Source organism: Neopelma chrysocephalum, unplaced genomic scaffold (assembly GCF_003984885.1).
Source record: "Neopelma chrysocephalum unplaced genomic scaffold, ASM398488v2 Primary Assembly neopelma1_60, whole genome shotgun sequence".
In the NCBI taxonomy this organism is placed as follows: Eukaryota; Metazoa; Chordata; class Aves; order Passeriformes; family Pipridae; genus Neopelma; species Neopelma chrysocephalum.
In genome coordinates, this window is record NW_020897715.1 from 838524 (window position 1) to 864090 (window position 25567).

Sequence of the window (25567 nt, forward strand, 5' to 3'; positions counted from 1 at the left end):
TTTTAGTTTTGCATTTAAATCTAGAATGATCTTTATGCTTCAAATCAGTATTTCATTTATGTGCTGCTTTCAAATTGCTGCACAGAAGCAGGTTGTAACATCTTTTATGCAGGTTATATTATGGAAAGGCCTATACTCTCATTTTTCTGAGCTTTTACTTTCCTTCAGATTACTTAACAACTTAATGGTGTTCAGAATGAGAATTGCCTAAATGAACATGTAAAACATGCAAGCTTTACTTTCCCTTATGCCTTTTGTTGTTTTGTTAAGGAGTTTTTAAATCTTCTGCCCTCATTTTGGAGCAAGTGTAGTAGTTCTCTGGAATGGAGTTTCTAAGGAATTAGAGGTAGTTAGACACAATGTTTTGAGTGTGCCTGATGTGTTGGATTCACAGGTGCATGTGCATCTGTTCAAGAGGGGGCTGGGGATGGGAGGAGAGTCTGGATCCCTCGATATCAGCTACTGCTTCACATCTCAGATCCAACAGCATGGTAGCACATCTCCCTTGTTTGGATCATCCCTGTACTTATCCCCCATGAAGAAAATAATCTGTTTTAGGAGAGGTGACTGGTAGGTCAGAACTGGGTCCTCTTCCTGTGCCTGCCACACCACTCACGTCACATATATGCTGTATATACACACTCCTGCTCAGATGAACCCCATTTGTTCCTTATTTCCAGAGTACTCAAGGGAGGTACTTGTGGCATCCAGGGCAGATCTGGGAACTGTCGCAACTCCAGCAAAAGAAAACAGAGGGGATGAGTTTTGAATGTACTGAAATAGGTAGTTTGAAAAACATCAGTCTGTGAGAGGTTTGGTTTTGGTGCCCAAAATAAAGTAATTTTGATAATTTTCTGCCAGTTAAACTGAAATTACATGAATGGTGCTTTTCCACACTATAGTCTCATGTATGTATGTGTTGTGTTCTTCAGTGAAGGTTTGTGGAGTGCTTGGATAGGATAATATTTGCCAAAGAAACAGCCCTTCAGAAATTAATAATAGCATGTGAAGTTTTAAGTACCTTCAGTAAAGGAGATAAAACCTAGAGTAATAAGACCAAAAAGAAGTGCTGAAAGGCTACTTAGGCAATGATAATTGTCCTTTCTGGGCATTGAGCAATGTCTGTTCAGATTATAAATTATGTATTGTCCTCTAAAGACTGTTTTGTAGTGAGAATATAAACCAAGATTTACCATTCAGGATTTTTTGTTTGTTTGTTTTTTTAATGTGCTTTCATGATAAAGTATGTGTATATATTCTATATTAAATATATATATGTGTCTACATATCAAATAACAAAACCTTGTATTTTGAAGCTACTTTGAGGTTACAAAGTTGAGCACCAGAAAATAGCCTATAAGTATATGCATATGCATATCTGATAATTAACATGTAATATAATTTTTTTAATTTATGGAATGTTTCAATGAACACTTTCTCTTCTTGTGGGTACTGTATTGATGTTCAAACTTGGATACACTTTCTGAATGTTCTCTGTACATAAATATTGTTCAACGTTCCTTTGCAGTCAGTGGTTTTCATTAACTTTGCTATAGGTTTCATTTTGAGAATCTTCTTAGAAGTGATAGTTGAATATGATATCAGATGACAATTTGAGAGAAAACTCGTTTGTTTGTTGATTTTTTTAGGGCTTTCAAGTCTTCCAGGAAAGTTATATTGCTTACTGAAATTTAGTATTTTGATTTCTGAATAATCTTTAACATTTTGTGATTTAGTTCAGCTCAGCAGAGATGCAGTGCAATGGGAGTCAGTAGAATTATTTGAAAGGTGTGTTTGCAAAGTCAGCATGATTGTGCATTAGGCTCTAACATCAGCACACTATTAAATCTCTACAAATAAATGCCTTATCTTTTTTATTGTGTTTTGCTTTAACCACTGGTATATACTGGAGATATAATTGTCTTATTCCAGAATGGTCTGTGTAATTATTATTGATATGGAATTCCCACTTTGCAAAACCAAAATGAAGACTGACTGACAAAGTACATCATGAAGAAAAATGAGGAACCATTAAAAGAATAGGGCATTAGGTGAAAAATTAAGAAATTTTATAACCAAAGTAAGATTCTTTCCCTTCTTCCTTTCATTGACAAGAAGGTCATACTGCAGAAAGAAAAGGGAATTTTCATTTGTTTGTATGATTTTGATGAGTTGTTTTCATGAATGACAACTGAATTGAACGATCTGAAAACACACAGACCTAAATGTAATTTAAATTATAATTAAACATAGGTGGAAGAGGACATACAGCTGACCATGGACTAGTGTTACAAGCAGTCTGAGCATCCAGTTGGCACAGCTCTTCTTATATTTTTTTGGAGTTATGGTAAATAAAAATTTTTTAAAAACCCAGCATTTTACTGAGAGAGTCTCTGGTGGCGGACTGAGAATGTGGTAACAGACCAAAACATCACATAGATAAAGGCACTTGTACACTCGTAACTCCCTAGCAGGATGGGAAGCTTGTGAAGTAGTAGAGTTGTGCTTGGTCCAAAACAGCAGACTGTCAGCTCAGACCCCTCTGGAAATCCTCATCAGCGAGACCTTGCCCTAGGGGGTCACCAGGGAGCTAAAAAGGAGGTCAACGTGAACCGTTGGGCTAGAAATATTATCTTTGCATCAAAAAAAATGGACAGATTTGAGCATATAGGTTTGTCAAAGCCAGAGAAAGCTGCCATGACATAATCGACTAATGGTATTTTGGGAACATGGGAGAGGCATTTGTTTGAGGATATAGGTGGGAAAGGCCATACCTAGAGCTGATGACATAAAAAGTATCCTACCTACGAAGACACAGAAGGGAATTCATTAGTCCTATCAGTGTAGGCCAGATGTTAAAAGGTTTTAGAAAGATTGAAAAGGATCTTATAGAAGGGACTTCTGTGAGACAAAATCTTAAATTTTTGTTCTAGTCATGCACAGCTTGAGTCGATGGCCAGATGTTTGTAGAGAGATAACTGAAAAGTAACATGAGTTTAATTTGGATGAAAGGAATGCTACTTCTAAAAGATTAAATAGAATGGGGGATGGCATGAGTGTGTGAATTGTGCTGGCTGTCTCCATTTATACTTTACAGAAGTAAAGTGAAGTGTTGTGTAGGTTTGCTTTTTCACTGATGTGAGTGACATCTGGTTCAGTTTTGATTGACCTTCTTGGAAGCCAGGTGGAGTTTGAGAGACACCTAATAAAAATAGATTCATCAATACTTGTATAAGCTAATAAGTATTTACACTGACTACAAAATGTTTATTCCTTAATGTTAGGAAGCCTAGACAAGACCATGGTAGGAAAATTGTCTCCCTAAAGAGCGGATGCTATTACAAAATAAATTCTGAATAACGGTTAATGAGAGAACACACAAGATCATTTGTTTTTAAACCTTTTGTATTCATTTTGCAATCATCTTCATTCAGAGCTGTTGGGGAATGGCATAGATAGTGAGATGTGGGTCAGGACTTGGTGGCAGTTTGAAGGAAAAACAAAACAGGTAACTAGCGATCTGATTTACAAGTAATTTTGTGTTTTCATGTAGATTAGGGAGTCCTGGTCAGAATGGGAAAAATGCCTGGTACTGACATTTATTCTTCCTTTCAAATGAAGCACAGAAGATTGCTGGATTTTTTTTCCAGACGTTGTTAGTGTAAATGTTAGAGAAGAGTTGCTTGTCTATTTTCAGCAAAACTAATTTTCCAGATCTGAGCTCTCTTGGCTTCAGCTATTGGAATTGCATACCAGATAACCACAAAAAGCACAAGAATTCAGTGTTTTATAAGAAATCAGTTCGTATTCATTTAACTGCATTTGGTTTCATTTAACTATATTTGAAAACTTTGAAGCTGAGGCTAATAGACTAGTACCAGACTTTGAATCTTGTTCATCTACATTAAACATATATAAACTATGTATAAACAAATGGGTTCACTTTTCTCCTTTTTTTTTTTTTTCTTCTCCCCTTCCCCTCTCTCCTCTCTACTCAGTATGGCAAAATATCCGGTACTGGCAAGAATGGGAAGATTACTTCCTTGTTGTTGCTTTGCTATCCAAATTCATTCTCAACATATAACTAAGGATGATATTCCACTGTAGCAAAGCAAATAGCAGGCTCAGCTGCTTCATTGATGCTTTTGTGTTCTTTACATTTAAGCAGATTTTCAATATAGTTCCTTGAAAATAACTGGATTTAATTTCAGCATATATCCTTGTGTGACTATTCAGAAGGTAATTGAAGGTAGCTAAGGCTATGAACTGCTTTTATAGCCTCCATTTCATTTACAGAGGTTTGTTTAAAGCAGTGGGCAGTACCAGTGCTCAGTAATTACAGGGAGGTTGGCTCGCTAAGGGAAGTAATATAAAGACCATGCTGAAGAGACAGTACAAACTGTGAAAAGTCAACGTAAGATGGCAATTGTACGTAAAACATTGTTCTAGTTTTTTGTGTCACTGTGCTGTGATGTGATATAAAATTTATGCATCCTAGAAACCAGCCTTGGCATTAGTTTCTGCAGGACTCAGCCAGCTCCAGCCACCTCCAGCAAGAAAGAGGAAAAGCCTCTTGGCTGTTCTGCATGTGGGCATTAAGGACATAAATGCAGAGACTGACTGACTGAGTGGCAGATGTATTCTGGATCACTGAATTTTATGAATATTACATTGTTCCAGTTTTAGTTGTCATCTGTTCCCCATCCTTTGTCTCCTCAACGTTTTCATAGATGACAAACATTGTCCAGAGGGACTTTGGAAACATATCTCATCGTTGAACTTTTTGTTGAGTACAAGATGGTAATTTGAAACTGAGAGTGTGTTAAAGATTTCAGGATACAGTGTTTAAAAAGCGTAGGTTGGAAGAATGATGAAGAGGCAGAACTAAAACAGAAAATAGGATATTTCACTCAAGCACAGTGAAAACTTGAAACAGCAATAATGGCAATCGTGGGAAAGCTGATGTTTACAAATTACCAATCTCAGCCTGGATAACTGCATAAGATGGGGAACAAAGAGTATTTTTCTTTTCTTGGGGAAAAAGGTAGACCTGGGGCAGAAATTCATCATCTGAGGGAAATAAGTGAAAGGGAACATCAGCAACTGATAAAATGTTTTTTAAAGGTCTATCTGAGCACCCTGGAAGTTTGCTGTGTGCCTGATCTTTTAGACTTTTAGTGCAGGCTAGGTGTTGCTTATTTTGCATTAATTAAGCTATTTGTGAATTTTTTCCTCCTCCAAATGGAGGACAGGATTGCTAGTCCCATTTTATTGACCTACAGAAAAGCCAGAGAAAGAAAGAGACCAAGGCTAAGATCTTCACAAGTACCAACTTCCACAAGGGAAGTTTTGGGGACCTTACTGTTTTTGTGTATCTGTGGCCCAGGACTTAGTTCATAGCTGATAAAGTGGTCTGGGCTGAAATGAGGGATTCAATCTAGATCTGCCATCTCAAGTCTGGTACCATAACTGCTAAGACCTCTTTTTGAGTTTTTGTTGTGTTGATCATAAATTCTTCCTACAAAACTAATTTCAAAGTGTTAAAATTGGTGTACCGTAATTGTAGCCATTTGATTTGGCATTTGTTTTCCAGATGGATTTCACTAGCATGTAGAAATTTTTGCCTAAAGATTTAATTCAAGATTATGTCCAGACATGATTACAGAAAAAATTCCAAATGGAGATAATCAGTTTTCCAAAATAGATTCTGATTTTTTCATCTTCCTTACAGTTTCTTTCTCAAATCAATTATTATTTTCTTACAAGACAGTCTAATATTATTCATGATGAAACAGGTGGAACTACCTGACTTTTCAATAAAAAATTCTGCAATGTGAACAGCATATGTTATTGTTTTAGGGAATAAAGAGCAACTTTGTCACAACTTTATTGTTTGTACAAATCACATTGTTAAACTGTGAATATCTGAACACCTGAATCCACTTTAAATTCAAATTGACCTCTTTACAACAATACCTTAATATTTTAAGTTTCCCAAGGCAATTTTTCCTGAAGTGTGATCATTATAGATAATAATGATAATTACGAAATTTGTTACATTTGAAACACTAGATTGTTGCATGAAATGGTTATTTAAAATATCTTCTGTAATATGTGTGAATTGTAAGGATGAGTGGCATAACACTCCTAATAGCTATTTAGTTGCATTTCCTAAGAGGAGGTGTAACCAACTGAAAAGGAATGGTAGAAGAGTAGTTTCCTTTGTTCATAAAGTTTGTCTCCTAGAGCAACACAGCGGAATTACTACAGTTGTGCCGATGCTGTACTACCTTGCAGTTAGTCTGTCTTTAATGAGGAGAGAAGGAAGGATCAAGGCAGTGTGATGAGACTTGCTGTTGCAGCAGACACTATTAACTTCTGAGACCTTTAACTAACACTTTTGTCTTCATTCTCCATCCCAAAGCCTCCACAGCCATCTCTGGTATACAGTGTTCTAAGCAGGTATCTGCACTGCAAGCCTTCATCCAAACATTGTAGTGCAGACCCAACACCAGGTGTGATTAAATCAAATGCATGCTTTTAATTAAAATATATGTTTCTGAAACTTTGCAACACAGACTGTGGTAAGTCTACATCCTTCACCAGGGAGCATCTATAACAAAATAACACATTCTATAATGTCTGTATGTCTGCACTGTGCAGAAGGTACAGTTTTGATTTCTGATGTGTGCATTTGACTTTTCTAACGAAAGAAAACGTCTTCTCAAGACAAATATGCCACTGCTTGCCTTTTGAAAAATACTCATGGAAGGCATGAAAGGGTACAGAGACTGGGGTTTTTTCCCAGCGCAAACAAATGTCTTGTTACATAACTTCTTTGGCTTCAAGAATCAAGCAAGTTGTTTGGTTCTATACTGGGATTTTGAACCTGCCAACTCTGACGGCTTCACACGATCATGTAACCGTTGTTTGGTGGTATCACAGCAAACCTCTCTGCTTAGTTCGCTTTAACCTTGTCCTCTAGGTGAGATTCAAACAATGCTTCCTCTTCAGAGGTAAATCTGTCAGCAATTAATGTGAAAGTCAGATCATCTGTGATCCAATAGATCTAGTTAAATACGGCTTTCTGTTGCAAGTGAGAAGTAGGTAAGATTTTTGAGACTGTGAATAAAGCAAACAAAAGGAAAAGAGAATTTCAGGCTCTTCTGTGTAGACATTTGTGAAGTTTTGTGTTTATATGTTAATATAAAATATAAAAATACCACTGAAAACTACATAAAATTTAAATTTATTTGAAAGTGAATTCAGAGATTTTTCCAGTGATTTCTCTTAATGTTTTGTATTCTGAAGAATGCAGGTACCATCCTTTCGTAATCAGGCCTTGATGAAAATACTTATGTGTGCTGTTGGGTGGGTGAAGGAGAGACTTTTTACATTTTGCAAAATTTCCTTTTTCACTTTTATCTTTAAAGGGTGCTATAAACAGGGTTTTGTTTGCAGTTGTGTTATATACAATCATAAAAATATTCTAGGCACCTTGCTAGATTTCAAATAAATATTTCCTTATTTAAATGTTTTTTGAAACATCCTGAAGTGTGATTTACTTTCAGCTGTTTTGAAAGAAATGAGCATGCTAATCATAAATCTTGAAAGTACTGTTTTAACTTTTCTCATTTTGTAATGAACATATTTAAGCTTTTCTCTATAATTCTGCTTCTTCCAGATCATTTTATTAAACTTTTGGTCAATATCCTCATCAGCACAGTTTTATATCTAAGGAGACCAAGCCCTTAGATTTACTTTACTATAAACTCAGGGAAAAGTCCTCATCAGCCAAAAGTTGTTTTTTGGTTGGTTTGTTGCTTTTTGCTTTTCAATTTTAAACTGACCAGGCTCTTCCCACATGGGTGTGCCTCTAAATCCCTTCCAAATTAAACATAGAGATATAAACCCAGAGTGCAAACAATAGCAATAGAAGTGCATCTTATTTATCCCTTCCTGATTTTTGCTCATGAGCATCCTTAAGTGTGGTCTTCCAATATTCTAGGAGTGAAATACACTTAGATGCAAAGCCTGCTTTCTCAAGTGATCTGTATTGATTGCAGTTTTAACTGTAATCATTTAACAATAGAAAACTGGGTCCTAATCTTCCTTGAAGATGTCATCTTTGGAGGGAGCTTGATTAGAAACGTATTTTATCTCATCAGTTTGTTGCCCCAGTTGTGAGGAAAATGTAAATTGTAATTCAGTCAGCTTTTCAAGCTTTTGATCTCTAAACAAATGTAGTTGTACAGCTTTTTCCCATGCTCCAAACCAGTCCTTTAAAACCTGTCCTACACCCATACAGAGACTATGCTGCCTATCCTATAACTATATTATTAAATAAAAATAATTTTCTCATAGTAATGATAGGAATGAAAATAAGACCTATTCCAAACCCTATAGAGCTGTACACAGCTTCTTATGTACAAAACTCATCCATGAAATTGTTAATTAACTTTAGGAGTATTAGTTTAATCTAACTGTAGGTTCTCATTGCAGCTAACATCAAAAGCATGAAATAAGTTGTAGTATTTCTACTATGTATATATATATGTGTGTGTATTTGTCTGTAGGCATATCTGCATGGCAACTGAAAGTTTCCAAGGCTTGAATTACTCTTTTGGGGGCTTTTTCCTCCTCAAATGTGATATGATCAGATCCTGTAATATCGAAGAACAACAGTGAAAAACAGAAACCTTAGAAAATGTTGATAAACATGCAACGGAACAGGCAAGATTTGCTTCCTTACTATGACCACAATGATTTCCCAGATTGGTATATAAGTGGAGTTTTGGAGGACTGTTGGACGGTTGCCACTAGTTAAGAATAAAATCACTCAAGAAGCGGAATAACCACAAATATTATTCTAAACCCTTCAAATTACATAGCCACAGTATGCTGGAAGGAGGAGGTGACTGTGCATTATATTATTGCAACTTTTTAACAGAAAGTGCCCAGAGCTGACAAACCAGATTGGTGTTTTTTAATGAAAGCGAATACAGTTAATCTGTGTATGCTTTCATTGACAAGGTTCTGCACTTAGGAATACAGCACAGATGGTATAAGCAATGAATACTTATGTCTGACTGTAATTGATCCTATCAACAATGACATACCTTTAACTGGGTTGTATCACTTTACGTCACATATGGTTAATTAACTAAGAAGGGCCCAAATACACTAAGGAGATTTTTGTGTTTATACTTAGGAAAACAGTCTAGACAGGTGTTAATGTAAATGAAGTTAGTACTTGTCAAAGGTGAAATTCTCCATATGTAGCCCTGCTTCAGTCTCCAAATAAATATAATTTGGCTATGTCTACATTAGCAAGTAGTGAGGAGCAATAGGACCTGATCTGCAAAGTGAAACAGTTGGTGCTGAGGATCCCAGTTCCCCATTGCAGGGATCAGGGGGAGCAGGGAGGTTGCCCCAGGCTGGCTCTCTTCTCGTCCCACTGACTAAATGCCCAAAAGTGCAGGACACAACTAGGTGCAGTCTTGGAAGGCATGATTTGGTTTAGGTTCATTCCCTATATTTAGTACCCTGCTGTGTATTTTTGGCAGCTACATTTTTTTAATCTATAAAACGAAACTTGCCCTTAATTTCCAACATCATTCAACCTCAATAGCAAGAGATTTGTTTCCTTAGATAACCCCTCCATGCTTCCTGATTAGTCATCACGGATATTAATTGTCTTTCAATGTGTATGACATATGTCACTATATATGTAGATATCTGCCCTATTCATGGTGTGGTATCATGCAGTAGAGTTTGTGTTAAATTATTTTCTTGCATGTGCATGTGTTTGGATTGGCCCTTAGTTGGATTGTCTGTCTCTTGTAAAAATACTGTTAGAAAAATTACGTGTCCTAAATTCTTTCTTTTTATGGACTGTACTTTCCACTGCAAAGCACACCTTCCCTTTGCTTTCTCCAGCGTGGAAAATGGTATGACAAAATAGAACTTGATGTGGTTCCAATTTTGGTCCTGGAGGTCTAATCTCGGTATTTTACCTCATTTTTGCTCTACTTTTGAAACTTCCTGCAATAGTTTTACCTTGAAGTCACTGAATGTATAATTCTAATTATACAGCAGAATCCAGTGGCCACCAGTCGGTGTCCCAGAAGAAAATCTCAACTGTTTTCTGAGATGCACCTGCAATAAATGTTCTTGGGTTTTAAATGACTGGTGAACTTATTCTTCCTGGATGATTGTTCTTCCAAAACAAGTATTCCTATAAAGATTCTTTTCTTTATAAAAAAAGGAAAAGTACTCAGGCCCTTTAAGACCTTACATATAACTGTTCTTGAAAGAAGAATGTTTCACACCACACAACCCTTTTGATAGCAAGGTGGGCTTTTGTTTTACTTTTTTTCTGCTGGACATAGTTGTTTTTTTTCTCAAGTACGTTCCTCTTCCTTTCAGAGCAAAATCCTGTTTCTATCTCTCTTTATCCTTAGCCCAATTGTATGTTCTAAAGGATATCTCTGTTTTGCCTCGCGTGATTTTTATCAGCTTCTCTCACTTGCAAGCACTGTAGCTCCTTGAAAGCCTTAATTTGTCACTCCTGAAAACACAGACTTTGTGGATGTCATGCCTAAACTTTCCCATCCATCCCAGGTGGCCATGTAATTTTTGAGTTTTGATTAGCATCATCAGTTTTGGAAGCAGAAATGTTGATGTCATTCTTAAGTTAACATCATCTTAGCTGTGATAACCATTAGCCTGCTGCCAACATTTGACAGATGCAATATTTCTTTGAATGTTATCAACTTTATAAACTGATATGAAAAAGTAGTGCTAAAAGTTATTTAACTAATACCTTCAATTTAGCAGTCTGCTTATTTATAAAGTGAAAACATTCATAGTTGCTCTGGTTAGGAGTGCATTCAATTTTTAAATATATGATATCAAAAGCATTATGAGTTAAGACACACAAGACTATTGTGTAACATGGGATCAAATAGTAACTGAGTAAAAAGCCCAAACTCCTCCCATGCTTTAAGAAACTGATATTAAGTAATTATGATAACTAGTCTTGTCATGGAAGGGGTTTTTTCCAAAATAATTTATTTTTGAAAATAATTTTTTATATTGAAAAGTAGCTGGTTGTGTATTTCTTTTTAACTTAACGACTAGTTTTTAAATCACAGAACATTGTCACAATTTTGAAATAAAAGAAGGAATCCCTAATAAGTGAATAGGCTCCTAAAGGCAGATTTTGACTCCTGTTTATTGTGGACAGTTTTAGATTTAGCTTTTTGTTTCCATTTGTGTTTTTATGCTTAAAATTGATGCAAAAGTTCTATTTTCCTATTTCTCTGTAAAAATAGCTGACATTTTGTCAAAGCTTGTTGTAGTGTTGCTTGTACATAGTAAAAGAATAGGAAGTATGACATCCTAAAAAAATGAATTGAAGTAAATATAACAGCAACATTAATTCCAGGTTTAATGGGATGTTTTAATGTACATCCTGGAAAAGAGAAGGCTTTGGGGTGACCTAATTGTGGCCTTCCAGTACCTGAAGGGAGCCGACAAGAAAGATGGAGAGAGACTATTTACAAGGACTTGGGGTGACAGGACAAGGGGAATGACTTCAAACTGCCAGTGGGTAGGTTTAAATTTGATATTAGGAAAGAATTCTTTACTGAGAAGGTGGTGAGGCCCTGGCACAGGTGGCCCAGAGAAGCTGTGGATGCCCCATCTTTGGGAGTGTTCAAGGCCATGTTGGACGGGGCTTGGAGCAACCTGGTCTAGTGGAAGGTGTCCCAACCCATGGCAGGGGGTTGGACCTGGATGATCTTTAAGGTTCCTTTGAACCCAAACTATTTTATGAGTCTATGGTATCGTTCAGATATTTTTCAGGTAGCTTCTAATCAGTTCTTAATTGGACTGCTCACATACTGTAAAGTGTGCACTAAAGTATCTTGATAAATCGGAGTTTAAATTAAAAGGTTTGAGAAGTCTCAGTAATTCCTGAGCTTTTAGTATTTGAAAGCAACAACAACAACAAAAAGTCCTATATTCTAGAAAACACTTTGTGTTTTGTTACTCTAGGGCCAATAATTCTGTACTTTGTTCCCACTGAAGCAGTGCATCTCTACTGTAAGTTTCCAAATAACTTAAGCAATAATGTCATCCAGTACCCTCAGTACAGTATAACATTGTTTTGGAAGGGAAAGGTTTTCTATACTTGTAAGAGGCTGATGGGGAGCGGGAAAAGAAAATTATTCTGGTATAATTTTTCTTTCTTCCATGGGAAGTACTTTTTTTCCCCTCCTTAAAGATGATCACTTAGTTAAAAAGTTCTTGTGTGTTATGATCTTTGAAACAGGAAGTTTCACATTTGTATTAGATTGCTTTTCTGAAAATATTTTGTTGTTCATGAGTAGCAAATTTACTCTCCATGCATATTTTATCAGATAGCACAAAGAAACTAAGAGAATGTTATCAAATTTGAAACCAAATGTCATCAACCATGCTGCAAAATTGTCTTTACAGTGCCTATGAAGATAAAACTCACTGCAAAAGGACAGTCAGGAACAAGAACAGCAGCTTCCAAGTTGAAAGATAAGTCTGTGTAGGTCATTAACAAGTAGAAGAAAAACAACAAGCATGTTTGTCTATTAAGCATTTATTATGATTTATTTGATGCAATTTGATACTTGTGTTACTTGGGCTCAAGTTAGAAAGAACGGAAATCTGGGAATTACATCAGTTTTTAAGAGGAAAAAAAAGGTAGGATCAAGCTGTGTGGCTAATCTCAAATACTATTCCATATATCTGTTAAAGATGTGGTTGATCTGAAATTTAAAAAATCATGAATTTTGCTTTGTCGTATTTACTGTTTTTCCTTTTCTGTTCCAGTAAAAATAGAAATATTTTCCCAATATTGTAGGTGTGTGTTAGTAAGTAGATATCTGCTAGCGAAATAGGGGAAAGTTTTAGATATTCTCATGAAGTTGCATGTGCAGGTTTCTTTTATAAATTTTTGTATAAAAAATTCACCCACCTAATTATTAAGGAATTCACACTTTCTAAAGTGAGAAGATTCTTTAAAGAATCAGTAGACAAAAGAAATGAGTAAATAGAAATAACAGTAAGAAATGGCATTTATATAATGCCCATCACTAGAGCATTAATTTGTAGTTATTGCTCATCAATTCTGTCTAGAAAAGAAACGGATTGCATGTGGAAATCTAAACAATTTGGTTAAGTATGAAATATTAACTGCTTAACAGGCCAAGAGAAGGGCAATATAAAGCTTCAAAGCTAAAATAACATATGCGAGCATCTTATCCATATTCCACAAAAAGTATTTTAAGGTCATTTTAATGTCAATTTAAATGAAAAAACTTACAACACAACCCAAAATCTGCAAACACAAAAAATGCTGATTAATAGTTATTGGTTAAAACAAGATTTTCTCAGACCTTGAACATGAAATTTTATAATATATGCATACATCATAGCACCTCTATTGCCCTGCCAGTGCCTTCCCTTCTCTGCATAATTGCATTCCATTAATAAGAATGCTACTCCTGTGCAGCAAGAACCTACAACCTCTTCTTTGAAATACTTGTAAGCTCACCTATTTCACAACCTCCACCAAAACGCATGATCTTATTGCAAAAATTGAACTACCATTTACTGCAGTGTTTGGCCATTCTTTGTGCTATTAATTCTGAAATGGCCAGTTTGAAAACTTTGTGATTCACAAAGAATAAAGTTAAATTGCACAAGGAAACTGAAGAACCAACCAAACAAAACTTTTCTGTTTCTCAGTTTCATCACTAACATTTGAAATTACTTGGGGTTTTATCGGTCTTGATTATATTCTGTAACCTGGCGATTACAATCGGTTCTCAAACCTACTTGACTATCTTCTACAGCAGTGGTCTTCCAGGTTCTCAATTTCCAGGGCAATTTCTGTGTTTCTGCCACCGTGCTGTTTATAAGACTTAGTCAGGAATCCATCAGTCCTGGCAATGCCGTTTATATATTGTCCAAACAGTGAAATAACAAAGTTTGGCCTATAGCAATGACAAAGGAGTTCTATAAAAATTAATACCAAGGTGAATGGTCCTTAATAAATAAGCAAACCCCTCCTCTGACAGCTGCTTTCTAGTTTGAGAAACAGTCTGAGAAGGAGCTGGTTTGTGGACTCTAACATGAAAAAGGTAATATATAAATCATATACAGTTGACTAAATAACTAAGGTTGCAGCCTAAGGACATCTTTTTTTTTTTTTGGTATGAGGAGAAGTAATATCTGCTATTATGCTAGTATTTCAGTCATATGTGATTCATATTGTGCTAGTATTTCAGTCATATGTGATCCATATTCTCTAAGTTTACCTGAAATAATATTTTTCAGACTACCAGAGTCTTCTGTCCTTTTTCAATATCAAAATGAAGACTAATATAATGCAGTACTCAGTTCAGGAAGGAGCACAGTAATGCTACACTTGGAAATTGAATTTACAGTTGTTACTTTTTTGTCCTGTTTCCTCCCTATTCACAACCCCCCCCCAGGTCCCAGTTATAGTAAACTATTTATTGTTAGGTATAAAATAAAAAAGTGTTTATGACTTAAATATAAATTTAAGTGACCTAAATCTTCAATAACAGTTTAGAAATTCACACTCAAATACATTAAGGTTTACATAAAACCTGAAAAATATCTTTTCAAGATACTATTGGAGGAATGTTCCCAGAACTGTTTAGTATTGTTATCTTGTTATCATTGTATTGTTGAATCCTGTTTGATAAAACTATCTGAGAGCTTTTTTTTGTTTGGTTTTTTTTTAATGTTTGTTCTTTCCCTGCAGAGCAGTTTTGGTGGAGGAAGGGCAGGAAATATTTTTTTTTTTATTTCTTCTTTTTAAAGTTTTCTGGAAATTCCTAAGATATCTAATTTTAAAGCTCAGGTACAATTGAACCATCGAGACTGCTCCATATGAATTTTGTGACTCGCAAAAGTAATGAGAAATGTAACATTAGTTTTAGATCTAAAACACTGCTTCTCTTTGTGATTCTACCCTTAGTGGCCTTTCTTTTTCAGCTTCTATTGTAAATCATATTTGTAGAGGTTTAAGAACTTGACTCAACAAGATTTGCTTTGGGTAAAAAACTAACAGTAAAACTCTAGTGCTTGGAATGAAGTTATCCAAATTTTGAAACAGAAGACTTTGTGAGTATTAATTCCGTATTAGCTTAGGATGTTATTTAGTGTTTCTGTAACTCAAAAATATATTTATGAACATTGATTTTTTTTTGTTTATTTTATCATTTGAAGGATTTCTTCCTGTTTCACTCAGTATGTTGAATCATCATTGGTGGCAATAGAAGTTCCTGTCATAAATTAAGAGAATGACAGAATGCATTCGTAAGGAGTTGCCTAACTCTTAAGAGACTGGAATAACAGAGTTGTCTTTTCTTGCCTGGATACAACTGTTTTCTGGAGAATCGAGGATAGAATATGATACTCACAGAGCTGTCTTTGCAGTTGCATTATTGCAAAATGTTGGTGACCAATGCTTTTAATATGCTGAGCAGTCATTACATGTTGGGGATGATCCATTTTTCAAACCAGGGTGAAAATATCCCAAGTTGGGTTTGATCATATTTGGACGTCTTGGTAGACAAAGTCAAATCCTATCCAATGGTTCACTTACAGCGCAGGGATCCAACCCTTTCCATTGTCCAACTGAAATAGTTTGGGTTTGCTCTCCAGGCTGAAGTGCAAACAGATGAGTAAGTCAAGAGAGGAAGAGAAATTTTTGAACTTGACCTATATCCTTGCATGTGTTACTATCCCTCCTAAGTTTATTTGGCTCAGTTTGTTGACCTAAGAATGTGGATTATCCTGCTGGCAGGAAATGTAAGGCATTTGCACAGTTATATTCTACAGAAATTATTTTGTGCTGGTAACATTACTGTCATATATTTTTATTAAATGTTATTTATTAAATAAAAAAGTGTCCATGAATTCTTTCTTAGTAAACCTTCGAGGAATCCTTTTAGTCTTCTTCTTTCTTTTCTTAAAGAAATTAACCATGCATTGTCATTGGATGGTTATTCATTCATGCTAGAACGAATATCAAATTCATAACAGATATTAAAAATGGTTCACATATTGATTTTAAAGCAATAAGCTTTATGACAACATATCTGAAATTTAAAATTCATTATTTTTATGGGTTTACTTATTGATTTAGTTGCTGACCTTAAAAATATCATTAAAAAGAGTTCTGTTAGGAAGGTAGTACTCTGCAGTAATCCAGGTGTCATTCGGGTTGGCTTTTTGCTGTTATTGAACGGTTTTCTTTAAAGTTTTAACTTCACAGGCTAATCTTTTTATACATGACGCTGCCATCAAGTGGCTATTGAGTAGAACCTCTGTGTTATCCATCTTTAATCTAAATGTTAGTCTTAGTTTTAATGAGCAGCTTGGTTTAGAAGGAGGAAGCATCCTATACTAACTGACAGAAAAGAATAATCAATTTGTTGCCCTCTGGACCGGATTTGTAGAGGTAGATGCTCAAAGGTGCTTTGAAAGATGCCTTAAAAGAATGGGATTTCTGTGACATCAAATTTTATTGACAATGATTTTTACAACAGCTTCAACAAACATTAGGAACCTCTCTGGTCACCTTGTGAAGTATTCTTAGTGTCCTTTTGAATTTTCAGGTACCTTAATAGGCAGGTAGATCTTCTCTTTTAAGGTCTCATTTTAACTTATTCTATGAGAACTGCAAAATATAGATGTAGTCTGTAGTCTTTTGCAAGGACTTTAATGTGCTGGATCTAAAAGGCCAGAACTAAAACGGTTCCTAAACTTCAAGAAATTTTCCCTTTAATCAAGGAGCTGATGAATAAATAAAACCATATCTTTATGACAGCCCAAAAATAGTGTTTCTTAAGTAGACAAAACCTTAAGACTCATTTTTCAAGGCAGCAACCCAGCACCAAATGACCATTTGCAGTTCATCACAACACAAATATTGGCATTCACCACTACTCTCACTTCACTTCCAGCAGTATGGGGCTGTTAACCAATTCTAGGCAAGTAATGATAAACATCCCCATTCTCCTGAAGATATTTGCCTTCTTTCACCCTCTAGAAATAATAATAGAAAATCATGTGCACATTTGCATTTGTATTTACTGTGTTCGAATTAAAGCTGCAAACAGCTCTGATTCACTAATAACTGATGAAAGTGTCTCATTATTGAGCTACAAAACCTTCAACAAATTAATGGAAATTGCAAATCACCTTGAAAATTGCAGGCTCTTTAGTCCTATATTGAGTGCTGAGAAAACTGCATAAATAGCCTTGTTGCTTAACTCTTTCTTTTGAAAAAACAGCTTTCTTATTACATTTTTTAAAAAACATGGCCTAGTAATTAAGGCATGGCTAAACAACATCTTTCTTTTTTGCTGTGTTTTGTTTTCTGCACATGAACATTTAACATATATTGCTATGTTTGGTTCATTCCCTTTTATAGAACATTTAGAATCATGGGCTCTCTGTCTCTGATGCTAAGCAAATATTTTGGGCAATTTTCTCTCATGCCCCAAATTAAACTACAAGATTTGGCATGCTCTGGTTCTTTTCTGTAGATAATGAATTTTTAAATATATGCACTAGTGATGTTTTCCTCCAAAATTACAGCTTAATTAGAAGAAAATATTTCGTGGAAAGGAAAAAATCCACATCGTATCTTTGTTTGTTTACTCTTTGTTGGATTTTTACTCTTTCTGCATAACTCTGAATCTAGAACTAGTGCATGTCATTAGCCATGAGGAATGGCTGATCTCTAACTGGTGTAAAATTTCATAGCCTCATAGTCATAGAAATCTACTTCAACAGAGTATCAGATGCATTTCTCTAAAAGACTGAATGATTTTCTACAAGGAGCTAGATTCTCTTATATCCCACAGTTCCATGTTACAGCTGCATCCCTGAAATAAACCTAGTTGATTTAAAGGAACACATTTCAATTTAATATAGATTCAAAATAAAAAAAAATCAACAGTTTGTAATTTTGCCCATTTTTGTTAATATTTGAGTCATCATTAGGCTTGTGATAAGTAATTTATCAACACTTTCTGCATTCAGTAGAGATTTTTAAAAGGTTATAAGGCACAGCAGACAATCTTTTTATACGTAGAGCTTCATATAGCATTTATGATAGTGTAGTATAACTGTGGAGGATCAGAATGTGCAGTTAAAGACATTTTTCTGCTATATTTGAAGTCACTTTGCTTACAGCAATACTGAAAGCATTCGTGTGCTGAAACTCCCTCTGGGTATTGCTAAGAGAAATTCCAAAATTCAACAAAATCTGTGAAACTCCAGTGACACAACTGCTGCTATTAGTTGGCAGGTGCCTTTTATTAGGAAACCTTTTCTATGAGTTTCCAAATTGGTTCGTTTCTAGGGCTGAATAACCTGTGAGATGTCCATCATTAATTCTGTCCAACAATAGAACTTGAAGTAGCGAAGAATTGAAGTTTCTGGTTTTCCTGCCTCATTGTTGCAGGCTTGATGAGTGAGGGGAAAAAAGGTCCCTGTCATTTTCTCTTCCTCTTTTTATTCCTTCTAACCCACCACCTTCTGTTTTTCCTTTTGTACTTTCTTGGTATTATTATTAATGTATCCACAATTATTGCTCATCATTTTTGTCCTATTCCACCACCCCAATTTTGGTTCTTTTACCCATGAGCACTATGTTTGGTAGCGTCTTGCTAGTCATGTCCAAACTAAGGACTCATTAATACATTAAATATTAAAACATTAATATTCTTTTGTTTGAAGCCCAGAAAAAAGTTTTGCTTTCTTCTGTGCCTATGTCCTCTCTGCTGAGTATGTTCTCCCCACTCCTTAGTCACATGAGCAGTGGATACTTCATGCTTTTAAAACGCCATTTTAGCTGAAGAAAATGAGACAGCTTAATATCCAGCTCTTTGCATGCACTTGTCACAGTTTTGAAGTAGTTTTTGTTAAATATGCTGAGCATATGTAGAAACTACATGTACCTGGAGGTACCATCATTTTCAGCATCAAGTTGGGTGCAGGTGAATTCAAACTGAGGCGTCTGCTGTCTGTCTTCTCTTCTTACCTTGTTTTCTTAGAGAACACAATGTTTGAGAACGTTTTTGCATGTATGGAAGTTTGTGAAACCCGTTCCTCAAATATTTGCTGCTTAAATATTGTGATGTTGGAGGGATTATTACATCTCGAGATTCTACATTTTGAATGTACTCAGAGTAATAAACAAAACCTGTATGTTTGATTGTTCATGATACGTGATTACTCATGAGACTCAAGTAATAAGCATGTGTTCCCCATCGGGACCTGCATACAGCTCTCTAATACTAAAGAAAACTATATGTATTGAGCAGATGTGACAGACCATACTCACAACTTGAGAAAGGCTCTGCAAGACCTTCTTCATAAGTGAATTCCTGCTTTCTGGGTTTCATGTTGGAATGGTAATTTAACTTCATATAGTGTAAATTTAAACCAACTTGTGATGATGTGACTAACTGCAAATTACTTTTCATGGCTGCTACTTTTTCAGCTGGGATGCAGAAGTTGCCTTAGATTAAACTTGAAACTTCTCCAGTGACAGTAAAGTTCTGTCTAAAAAAACTAATAAAATGCAGATGGAAGTGGAATAAAAGCTGGGTTTAGGCATAAGGAGGCATTGTATCAAAAAGGTAGAGGTTAATATTTGTATTAATAAGCAAAAGTTATTGAATACAAAGTGCCTAATTTAATCTATGCAAGTTATTGTATTTCATGTTGGAAGTTTCATTTGACAGTTAGTGGCAGTCATGGAAATTTAGAACACCAAAATAGTATGACAAAACTTATTAAGTACATTTTCTAACATCATATTTTATTACTGTTGTTTTGATGAATGATCATATACATTGCTTTCCTCTACTTTGTTCTTGTAAAATCTACTCTGTTGTACCACAGACCCTTAACCAAAATCATGCAATGCTATGATTTTTTTTTACCTACCATAGGCGAGAGACTGTAGCTGATGGTCTTTTCCCATGGGCCTTCAGAGATGTACAAGGCAGCAGGTAATAACTAAGCTTCATTATCTGCTGCTTATTTGTTTAGGTAGTTTGATTGGCAAAGAATAAAGGATTCTAGAGATGTTCCTTTTGTGTCTTGTATTGGCTTTGGAAAGAGAAAACTCTAGACAACCAATTTTGCATGAAGAATACAATAGTAGCATTGTACATGTTATTTCAGTTGCATGTTATGTTTTATCTACAGGCAATTTTTAGATGAATTTATAATATGCAAATAAAGGCTTTAATTTCCAACCCCCCGATGTAATATTTTGGAAACATAGCTATTTTGGTGTAGGATGCACAAGAAGACTAGCTATTTTGGTGTGGGATGTCTGAGAAATTCCTCTCCCGTTGCCAGGTTTAATTTTGGTTGTGTCTGAGTGTGCAGCAGTGGAAATGCCTGCTGAGCAGGATTTCAAAATCATCAATGTATGCAAATCCCAACTGCCTCTTTTTTCTTCTCCAGAAGTTTGAATAGAACCCAAGACACAGTTTTTCCTTAACTCCTGGTGTAGCTGGTAGGCTCTTCTGCTCGATATTAATAGTCAATACTGTCATGATTCCTAAATGAGATGATTTCTTCTGTAAGTAATTAAAACATTGGTAAACAGGCTCTCCCGCAGACAAGAGCAATGCAAGTGCTGTGTCAGCTGTACTTAAACAGGTGAGACTGAGAAACCAGTCTCTTCTCTCCATTTTGGTTGTGTAGGGTCCTTGTTCTCTAAGAGAAATTTTTGTCCGAAAAGTTTATATTAAAAAAGTGAAAATATTTAAAGAGTCAACACAGCTTTGACTTAAAGGCATAGGCATTGGCAGAGTGATTGGTTATTTAAGCTTTGCAGTCAAGCAGGTAGTTTAAAACTCTAGACATTAGTGCTTAGGACTGTCTTTGTAAAGCATGCAGTGAAAAACTGAATCTGATGCCCTGTCTCTCCAATTTACACAAAAATGGCACTTCAACCAACCACAAATTTATTCTGGATATTCAATTGAGCCTTGTTTAATATTTATTTCTACTCTAGATGAGCATTGCAGGCAATAAAAAATTGAGAAAAATTACAGGCTCAGAAATTGAATTCAGTTTACATTAATTTATGATTAAATGATTTTTTTGATTGCTGCAAAGGTGGATCTCAAGCCGTTTAGCAAGAATTAATATTGTTTATATTAATACATTACTACTTAATTAGAAATTAATAGGAATATTTTCTGCCACAATTTTAGAGAAACTAAGATGTAGACAACCAAAGACTTGACTTTGCACATCCTTTCACGTGCCTTTTAAGCCTTGTGCATTTTCATCAGCTGAAATCTGGAACAGAGGAAGTTAAGTTGTATACCGAGGGGTACCTCTTGAGTTAGGAGCAGGGTCAGAAATAAACACCAAGAATCTAGATCTCTAGTCACCTTGAACTGCTGTATCATACTCCTTCCTAGAATTGCTAGCATCTCAGTACTACGCAACAATAATAGGATTTGTTTGCTATACATCTCGTTTTTCATGTTGGCTTAGTGTTTGGAGGGGTATGTTACCAAACACCTGCTTCGTTATTTTCTTTTTTCTTGTGAGTTTTTTTTTCTTCTTTCTTTGTCCTATTTAATCTCTTGGTAGAGAAAATAATAGAAAGTAAATCCATAGAAGATCTTTACTCACAGAGGAAAACCTGGGAAATGTCTCACTTTTTCAGAAGTCAAAACTGCAAGAGAAATTGTGGTGGTGGGAGAAGAGAGCTAACCTCGTCTCAGGGTTCTTATGTACCAAGGCTGAACTTAACTGACAAAATAGTAGGGTGATGTTTGAGGCAAGAACTGCCTTTTTGTTTGGAGACACAATAGGATCCTCTTCCTTCCTCCGTGGATTCTCAGCACTACTCAGTATAATAACATGATAATTGGTCCCAAAGATGGAATGAGTAAGATTGGATGGTGGTCTTTGGGGGCCCAGTTGTGTTATATCTAATCTAATTATGTTTGATACTGACTTTTTAATACATATGGTAGCTATTTCCTTGGCTTGGAAGTGAGGCTTATATGCAAGCTTGACGTGTGCTTGGTCTCTGTTCTAAAAGCACACCATTTTTTTCTTAGGAGAAACCCCAGCTATATCTGTCTCATGTCATGCCGTATTCTAATTCAAAACTAAAACTGATTTGTTCCAGAAGATGTCTTGAAGCATAAATATGTTGTGGCTTGTGGACATGTGGGAGGTGTGATGGAAAGAGCAAATGTCTATAGATTGTACTTCAAAAAAACACTGCAACTTGCTACAGAAAAGACATAGTAAGTTATTGCTGCCTTGGAGCAACAATCCACAGCAGGCATTCAACCCTTTGCATGGGACAATATAAACATTTTAGTGGATTTATGAGCATAAAGGAGCATCTGGAGATGATGAGATTGTGTAAGACTAATTTTAGAGCCTGAATTAAACTAACTCCATAGCTGCAAAAGTCACTGCCATGTTTTCTGCTCTTGTTTAAAAGATGTCTATGGACTATGGCAATACCAGATTCCCTAATCAAATGGAACAGAAAACTCTAGTGCACTACTGTTGGTAGTGGTGTGGTGGGCATTGGCTTACTAAGAGGATTATGAAAATCCTTCATGAAAGATAGTTATGCAATCAAATTTCTGAGGCAAGTTTCTTCTCAGCTGTTAGCATCTGTGTTCTATTTTGCCATGAATAGGTGACTGTCCCTTGAAATTATTTGTGTTTCTCACTTTTTAATGGAAAGCATAGCATTTATTCCTGGTTGGGGGAAGTGTGCTGGTTTCTTGGGGCTTTTTTATTTTATGTTTTTTCATGCTTTTTGGTTGGTTTTGGTTTTTTGTTGTTTTGTTTTGTTTTGTTGGGTTTTTTCCCTTGTATTTTGCCATTGTCTTTAAGCTTAAAATAAGCATTTTATAAATGAAACTGATAAAATCGGTAGGATGTGATGTACTAATGGAGTGGGTAGGGAAATAAAGTTGTTTAAAGTCCGTTTTGGTTTGGGAATTTTAACTTGCTCCCCTGAAGTATCTGCAATACTGAAATGTAAGTTCTTTCTTGTGTTTAATTTACTTTTTTTTTTCCTTTTTCCCCTGGTGATTCTTATCAGTGAAAGGCTTCCAGCCTGGCAGCAATAGTTATTGAAAGTTCAGGTAGTAGAAGGCTCAGTTCGTGAACAAATGCACAGAATTTTAGGAGCTCAGAGTCTCCAGTGCCATTGACTTAAAATGTTATATCATAGTTTTGGCTGTTGTCTGTTCCAGAAGTGGCTGATGCACGAGTGGAAGCCGAAAGTTACGAATCACCTCCCAGAGTTAGCTGCACATTGCTCTGCATACATCATCTTCTGAGACCCTCTGGCGACATACTTAAAGCTTAAGGACAAAAAGGATAAAATCCTGATTCCTTTTAAATCAACTAGAGTTTTAAAATTGATTTGAAGTGAGGAAATATTTGATCATAAAGTGCTGGGCCAAAGTTACGGTTCTAAACATAGAAGAAACGAGGGAGAAGTCACTCTGAGTAGTTGACACTAAGAAGTAAAACAAACAGATAAAAAAAGCCTTTGGATGATATGTTTAATATGTTTTCTACCAGCTCCCCAGCAAAACAAGGTAGTTCATGACCAGTGGACCCAACTTTCCTGTGGATTCATCTCTGAAGGTTAATTGAACTTCGATGTTTAAAACAATATGTGGGTCTGATGGCAGTTTTCTCCATGAAGTAATGAAGCAGTTAGGTCTTTTTCTTCTTCTACAGATTTTCCATATTGGCACATGGGAATGCCAAAAAAAAATTTCACTCATCTATTCATTTACCTGTATGTGCTATGGGATGAATATCTCAATGCTACTGAGTTTCTAAAAACATACCTGAAAGATCCAATCTTAAATTTGATCAATATTGGCCAAAAAATGTGAAGAGGTTTTAGTTGGCGTAGATGCACACAGTGTAATCACATACACACTCAGCTCCCTAACCTCAAAATCAAGGGACAAAAAATGAATGTGTTATTTCTAACAGAGAACCCTTTTAAGAGCAACCAGAGATTTTATACAACAGGAAATGCAAATATGCTTAGCCCTACTAATGCTTCATTTATTAAATAATAAGGATTCTAAACAGTTTTCTAGGAGGAAAGAGATTTGTATTTGTCAGCAAAGCTCTACTAGTTACTGGTTCCAGTGTTTCTCTGTGTTTCTTAATGAATTGACCAAAGCTGACGAAAGATTGTTTAAAAGTGAAAGAATTGCCAGATACCACCTCCCTCTCCTGCAGCCACCCTGGAGCAATTATGACAAGAAGGAGAAGGTTGCATGAGTTTTCTGCTAGTTATCCTGTAATTGAATGAAAGGCTTTGTGTTCCACATTTAATTGTATAGTGTTGTCTTTTTTTACAACAGTGTTTAAAGTGTCTATCCACCATAGTTTATCTGCATCTTGATCTTGTCCTGTCTTGGATAAGTTCCTTGCTGGCTTCACTGAGAACATCCTTCCCTTCCTGTCATCCTCAAATTTTGTTACTAAATTCTTTGCCTGTTGATTTGACCATATTATCTTCTTTTCTGCCTCAAGGACCTGGCAAAGCTTCACTCCAACCTGTGTTTTATTTCTTATCTTGTACTTCTGTTCTTTTCCAGCCATGCTAAGTTCAGTGTTGTTAATGTCTTTCTGGACCTAATACTGCAGTATTGCCTTTCTTGTCTGGTGCCACATGAGCTCTGAATTCACAGGACACACACTGTCCTTTTTGTGGAGCCACATTTTATTTAAGGACCCTGCAAATTCATCTTGTGGTAAATGTTTGTCTGTAGAGAGAGAGGAGAGGGACTGTAAAAACTGTTGACTTTGCCCCACCAATCTGCTATTTTAAAATTTCAGATTTCTCAGGTGTAGGTAACTGCCTTTCTTGGAGCTTCCTAACTTTGTGTAAAAGTAATTGCACATTCTTTCTTGGCGTTTCAGACATAATGCAGGTCTGCTCTTCCATTTCAGTTCTCATGTTAGATAGGAACATTGACATTTGTTGTGCTAGCCATTACTCATTTCATTTGTAATCCTTATTCATTTTATGGCGGATTATTTAAGATCTTTTCCAGGGTCTTTTCTTAAACTCTTAATGTACTTGAGGACCAGTGAGGGGGGCAAGTATTTAGTGAGATTTGAGCTTGTGCAATATGAATAACTTCCACTGGTTTCTGGTAGCAGGCTGTTGAACAACTCATGAAAATACACTGGTGCACAACAGCCTAAGACAGAACAACAGGCTCAGCTTTTATTGTATAGGCTTTTTTGTTTTATTTCAATTTATTTTGTTTTACATTTCTGTTTTGTTTTGGTGTTTTTTTCCCCATTATCTTTGTTGAGTATACATATTGAATTCGAGATACCCAGCAGTGCTTACTGAAAGCATTCATATGTCAGGAGCCAAACCTTCCACACGCTTTTATATTAAATAAAAAGGGTTGATTTCATT

General features: G+C 35.7%; 1 protein-coding gene across 11 annotated transcripts in view; it reads left to right on the forward strand.

Moving 5' to 3' along the window:
* LOC113966595 overlaps positions 1 to 25567 on the forward strand; it is a 290519-nt gene that overhangs the window by 161215 nt on the left and 103737 nt on the right. For 4 of the 11 annotated variants that reach the window (XR_003533884.1, XR_003533882.1, XR_003533883.1 and 1 more), the window contains exons 2-3: positions 12061 to 12108; positions 12505 to 12583. The exons of 6 other annotated variants lie outside the window; for them this stretch is intronic. Coding sequence is in view for 2 of the 5 variants with exons in the window: in XM_027681486.1 (XP_027537287.1) it covers positions 12061 to 12108; positions 12505 to 12583 (127 nt within the window). In the remaining 3 variants the exon portion in view is untranslated. The remainder of the gene's footprint in view (positions 1 to 12060; positions 12109 to 12504; positions 12584 to 25567) is intronic. One more of the 11 variants, XM_027681493.1, reaches the window with a different exon arrangement.